Source organism: Copadichromis virginalis, linkage group LG17 (genome assembly GCF_057382275.1).
Source record: "Copadichromis virginalis isolate Kocher_CV1m ecotype Utaka linkage group LG17, C_Virginalis_male_GT1.1, whole genome shotgun sequence".
Classification (NCBI taxonomy): Eukaryota; Metazoa; Chordata; class Actinopteri; order Cichliformes; family Cichlidae; genus Copadichromis; species Copadichromis virginalis.
The window spans coordinates 7,451,383-7,457,382 of NC_140634.1; the positions used below are offsets into that span (position 1 = coordinate 7,451,383).

At 43.5% G+C, this 6,000-nt stretch overlaps 1 protein-coding gene across 1 annotated transcript in view; it reads right to left on the reverse strand.

Annotated features, from left to right (window-relative positions):
* col24a1 (collagen type XXIV alpha 1) overlaps positions 1 to 2,705 on the reverse strand; it is an 87,578-nt gene extending 84,873 nt beyond the window's left edge. The window contains exon 1 of the mRNA XM_085436306.1: positions 2,179 to 2,705. Coding sequence (XP_085292432.1) covers positions 2,179 to 2,231 — 53 coding nt within the window. The 5' untranslated portion in view covers positions 2,232 to 2,705. The remainder of the gene's footprint in view (positions 1 to 2,178) is intronic.
* Between the last annotated feature and the right edge of the window lie 3,295 nt (positions 2,706 to 6,000).

Here is a 6,000-nt window from a genome sequence, read left to right on the forward strand (position 1 = left end):
CACGAAGGTGGAGAGGCTGTGATTGTAGCACAGAATAATTCAAAAAGGGTAACCTGAGCTGTGGGACGTGGAAGTCTTATTAAAGGCATTTATAGTGAGCTCTGCCGATTACCCAGATGAGCCAGGACATTGTTTTTGTAAAGGCTTTCCTGTCAATCTGTCCATTTTCCTAACTTCTTGTGCTTGGTTTGGGACTGGAGCACATCTAAGCTGACACTGGATGAGCGGCAGCATACACCCTGCACAGGTTGCCCGTCTATCACAGGCTGTTAAATTGTTGTGTCTATAAGGGTTCATAAATTATCTCAGATTTGAGCACCACAAATTAGAGTCTGCTTAGCTCCATTGCAGATAAACATAAGTAGCTGCTAAATACCATTAGATGGTGGGAACTTTGGTATTGTTGTTATCCAGTTATATTGAAAGCAAAGTTTGACATTTTCTTGCATAAATACTTATCCTATCATGCAGTCCACTACAACTTATACAGGAAGGCTTTTCTGTAGAAGCATTACCCTATAATGCTTCTACAGAATGTAACATGTACTAGGGTAGCCTCATAGGGAGCTACACAGTTTGTACTTTATGTAGTGACAGTAAAACTTAGTATCCCTCATGCACTCAGAGGCACAGTAGACATGTGGTACACTGAAAAACATAATAACTGGGTAAAACTACAGAACAATTAACGTTTTCAAATGAAAGCACTTCACTTCCTGTATGAATTCTTGCTGATGTTTTTCTGTATTTCTTAACAATGGACTGAAATTTGTACCATTTGCAAAAATGTTCATAAACTTCTGTAAAAAGACAAATAATGTGCTGGCAGAAAAACCCTTTATATTCTCTGCTTTTTTGTCCTTCTGCCTCATTGACCTGACAATAGCAAACTTCTGCTCACATTATCAACCACCTGGAGGTACCAACCTGTGCTGAGGAGTCAGCATGCACTCTCAGCCAGAGTGTATGTGAGTGGTTGTGTTTCTGCAGTGTTATAGTTCTAGCACTGGCAGCAATAGAACAGCAATGCCTGCAACAGTGGGTGATTGTCTGGAGCTCAGGAGCCAGTTAACCACTGATGCATACACACTAACTCTGTCTGTGAATTCAAGGGAGGCCACATTTATCCCCAGTCACCTCAGTTTTCCCCATAAGGCTCTCATATTCACTACCAAGGACAAAAAAAAGGATCTCTTATAGGGTTTCAACTCTACTTTGTTTTACATCAAGCAACCGCTATCAGCAGAGAATAACAGAATGTCTTGTGATCTCAGATTTTGTTTTTAGATCATATCTGGAAGAGATTCATAATAGAGTACAGGCAACTTGGACTCACTTCTGATAGAAGATAATGCTTTTCCTGTGAAGTACTCTTTCTTTCAAGAAGTGCACATTTCTGATGTTCCACAGACCCCAGCTGAATGTAGCAGGACAACAAGACCTGCATGCTAGATGTCAATAATGCACACTCCCATGAGGAATGTTTAGGGTTTAAGGGTGTTCATCTAAAGCCTTAACACGTTTACAGAGATGGACACATTTGCTCCTCTTGGGTCCTTCACATTTGCTTCTGTGCTTCTTCTAATTTATCACTTGCAGAATAAGCATTATTACTTACAAGACAGCCTCATTCATCCCCTTTCTCCATGGTTTACTGTTTATTCTTCAGCTTACTGGAGCTGTGTGAGTGGGTGCCAAATAAAAAGATGATATTGTAGCAGATCCTAGACTGCATGTTCACATGGTGGGATCAAAGCCAACTTCCAAAGCTAAAATGCATGGGTGTATGGAAAAGTACAGGTATCAGATGGGGATGGTAAAGCTTAACAGCAGCAGTCCGTGCACAGCTAGAGTGAAGCTAATATGCAGAACAAACAGGTCAAACGGATCGAGCTGAAGACATCCTAAAAAGAGAAAAACTACAGCAAAGCTCAGTCGTCTCGTGCTTAAACTTTCTAAAATTCTGAATAGTTTGTGCCACGTTTTGGTGCCACAATCGTGCAGCTCAGCTGCTGAAACTTGTTTGGTCAACTGGCGCCCTGTCAGGGAAACACGCCAAAGAACCTGAACAGAAATAAGTCTCCCAGTTGCCATATCAAGCGAAAACCTGTTCCGGAAACAGCTTCAGCGCATAGATAGTCTGACATCTGCAGAGTACTTAACCAAATGACCACTTACGTTGCTGCCGCGGAAACGTGTCCACTCCTTGTCCGTTGAGCTCCTAAATGCATTTGTATGCATTTGTCCAGGCAGCAGAGATCTGGGTGAAAACAGAATCACACTCAAGGGGATACCTGCACATGGGCTAACCTTTGGTAAGAGCCAAAGGAAGCATAAAGCGGACGGAGATAACTGCCACCTCAGAGTTTCCTCATCGTAGCTGCTGCAGTCCTGAGGAGAGGTCTCTCCAAACTCTTTCAAAACCAAAGCCTCAGTTCCTTTGCGCTCTGCGGCGCGCAGTGATCAAGCTACTTCTATCCAAAGTGGAGACGCGCAACAGTTGCATAGGGGGGAGAGAAGGACTTGCAGTGCAGCGAGTCGGTATGCACCAATGTAAACTTGACTGCTCTCAGGGATTCACAGAATTAGCACTCGACTTCTTCTTGGTCTCCAACACAGCAGATTCAGTTCCATGCGTCTTTGCCTCCAGGCGGTGGCTTCTGCTATGTGCCTTGACTTGCACTGATGCGAGGGGAACCCGTACTCAGCCCATCACAACCCCATCCTACCAGCTGGTGGTGTTGGATTTCACCGGTTACTGACTCGTGACATCACGGACGGAGTTTTGGCTTGAGCCCTTCAGTCACTCTTTGAGTGGAGTTTGAGTGCTGCACTACCCTGCACGTTTTCAATATGTTTAGTTATAAAACGTTATAAAATGCACGTAAAAATTGTAAATCATAGACATACGCAAACCAACACAAAAAATAATGACGTAAAACAGAAAACATCAGATGGCATCAGTTCAAAATGTTATGCAATTACTTTACATATATGACACTGCGTGTAAGCTGAGTTTTAAAAAGAGCTTAATTTTGAAGCGGCTCTAATAGTATCACTAACACTTTACATGGCAGAATAAGTGAGCTTGAGTTAGTTGTAAGTGCACTTGATGCACATTCATAAGGAAATCGTCACAGAAAATGGGATTATTATGGTCGCCTGTTTCTGAACATACATCACACATCCAACATTCAAAGTAGAAAGCCAGTATCAATGAAATAATGATCACAATACTACTAAAACAAATAGCATGCAGTATCTTAAATCCACTAGTTCAATTTAAGTAAGTAACCTTTATCTTTTATACATTGACCATTAAACTGAAATTGGGCATTGGCTGGAAAAGTGAAAATATGCTGTAGCGTGCTCACAGTGTGCTGTATATATAAAGACTTGACTGCCTCCTGACTGTAGCACAGGATTAAACAAATGATGAAAAAAAGAATTTTGATGTAGTCAATAATGCACTCTCATAAAACAAAACAAAACGCTATGATTCAGCGAGAGAGTTAGACTGTTAGATGTGAATGTGGTTTATGAGCTTAGGTAGCATGCCATATAGTCTGAGGGCTTTTGATTTTGCGTCTGCTCCTTCTCCTGAGATTTACACAAGCACAGATTTATTAGGTGTATAAACTCCAGCAGTGTTTATAATGACACATTTGCTCCGGCACCAAAAATGCTCCTTTGTTTTGCGGTTTCCCTGTCCTAACGCTGCACAGAGTTCTCCTTGAAAATGACACCGTTTCCTCATCTCAACCATCGATTTTTCCAAACAAACAAGCTCCAACTCACTTCCACCATTTCCCACTCAGACTAACCCAATAACCTTGGACAAGAAGAGCTCTGTCACGACCCCCTCCCCGCCACATGCCATGGCATCCTCCTCTAGATGTCTGCATCCTCAGATCAGCCTGGACCGGGATTGAGTCCATATGGTTTGCAGTTTAGGGGCCTGGGAGACACGGAGCTTTTCCTGCCTCTAATTCCAGGTGGAGAACACAGGGTTTTTTAACCTGAAGACAGTTAAACAGCAGTGACAGTGAGCAGTTAGAATGCCCAAACACGGAGCAAGGTAAGAGAGGTCAAAGTGGCATGAAAACTCCAAGAGAGCCCATCAACCAGTGCAAACGACGACTTTCATAAGGATTTTGTGATTCCTGTAAACAAGGTGTCTGAGGCCCTTTGTGCTGCGGATGTGTGCCTGCAGCAGTGAGTCTACTCGCTGTCCCCCTTCTTCATCAAAGACAGTGTGAGGAGGAGGAAGCCCACACGGGATGGAGTCTCTCTCTGGCATTGCTATTACTCAGCATCTTCGGGTAGCGATGCTCTATCCAGATGTTTCACTTCCTCTCAACTTCCAGAGAAAGGTTCAGAGGTGCTGCTTTTCCAAGAAGGTTATGAATCAACGTGTTGAAGAAATAAACTTCATGATAATGTTGTAGCACAGGGCTGCTTGAGCTTGTTGACTGGCAGGAAAAGGTTCAAACTCTGTCACGGGTTGTTAATAAAACCTTGATAAAATCACAGATTTAGAGCCCGCCTTGCTGTGAGCGTCAGCGGTCCTTTAAAATCTTTTATTATAATACCAGAATTATTTACCATAAAATATCTTCACTTGCATGCAGAGCGCTTTGCAGCACACTTTTTAAGATGAATTTCATATTTTTTTCCCCTTCACATGTGCAGATGTGCAGTAATCAATCCACTGTGTGCTGAGCACCAAAGTGTTAGGTCCGAATGAGTGAGTCAGATTCACACTCGCTTGTCTTTCTCCTGAGGAACGGGCAGATGTAGACGAGCGTACATGGAGACCCCCTGCCCCCACCCTCAAAACAAGTGTTCCTCTCCTACAGTTTAATAACTTATCCAAGGAAATGACCAGTTAGTGTTTAGACCAGTGCTCTCAAACACTTTTCACTTTCTTGGAAGCGCACAAAAGGCCAGGCTGGATCGTCATCACAGCAGTGTGTGGTTACAGACGATGATCAAGTATTAATGCACAGATTGCACGTGTCAATTCAAATGAACTTATTAAAAAATCACAGCTTTTCATGTTTTATTTAAAAAAATACATTTTGCATATGCTGGCAGCATGGTATTTGGAGTCTTTTGGACGCAGCACTGTTGCTGGCACCGCTCCCAGAAGCTGCATGGACTATCCCTACCTGCATGCTCATGTCTTGTCAATGATTTCATTTCCAGAACTTCCCCTTGGAAGGCCAGGATCCAAATCACATATTCTGCTGCTCTGAGAGCGTATTGTCTTTAAGGTTTGAACATTTTATAGTAACACACCAGCTTGGAAACGTGAGGAGCGTGAAAAACCTTCGGCCTCACGAATGATTCTAAGCCCAGAGTCAACCATGGGTGGTTAAAGAGGAAAAATAAGACGGCAAAATCTCTGTGGTTTGGTAGAGCGTAGAGCAAAAACGTAAGCAGCCATTAGGCTCAATAAAGATGTGCTTTTGAGAGGCCACTGTAAGCACATTCTTCTCAACATAATGATCCAGACACGGTTGGTTAAGTGTGCCTCATTAGGTAAAGGGCTCATCAGTTTGCCATGAATTTAACTGGGAGGAGGGCGACCAGTCTAACAGCAGACTCTACCTGCAGACTGACGAGATGCTAAACTGGCTTCTCTCTCTAATTAGCAGACACGGCCCTGTGTAATTTCTGTCCTGTGTGCGTGTCATCGGCTCGTAGAGCTGTTATTTTGCCGAGCAAGGAGAGTGTGGGCAACAGCTGGGGGAGTGCGTAACAGATGGTGAAATACAGAGCAGTTGATAGTGGAAACAATGTTCCATGTACGAGTGTGCATGTGTGTGTGTGTGAGAGAGAGAGATTGTATTCAGTGAGGTGGTTTGTAGTGCTTAAGAGATCACGGGAAAGCAGTGAGAAAGGGGCCAGGGGAGTCCAGGGTGAAGGGGGTGTTTGGGCAGGGAGGAAGTGTAAGAGTGTGCAGGGAAAGTGAAAGTTGGGTTGGGGTCGAGTGGG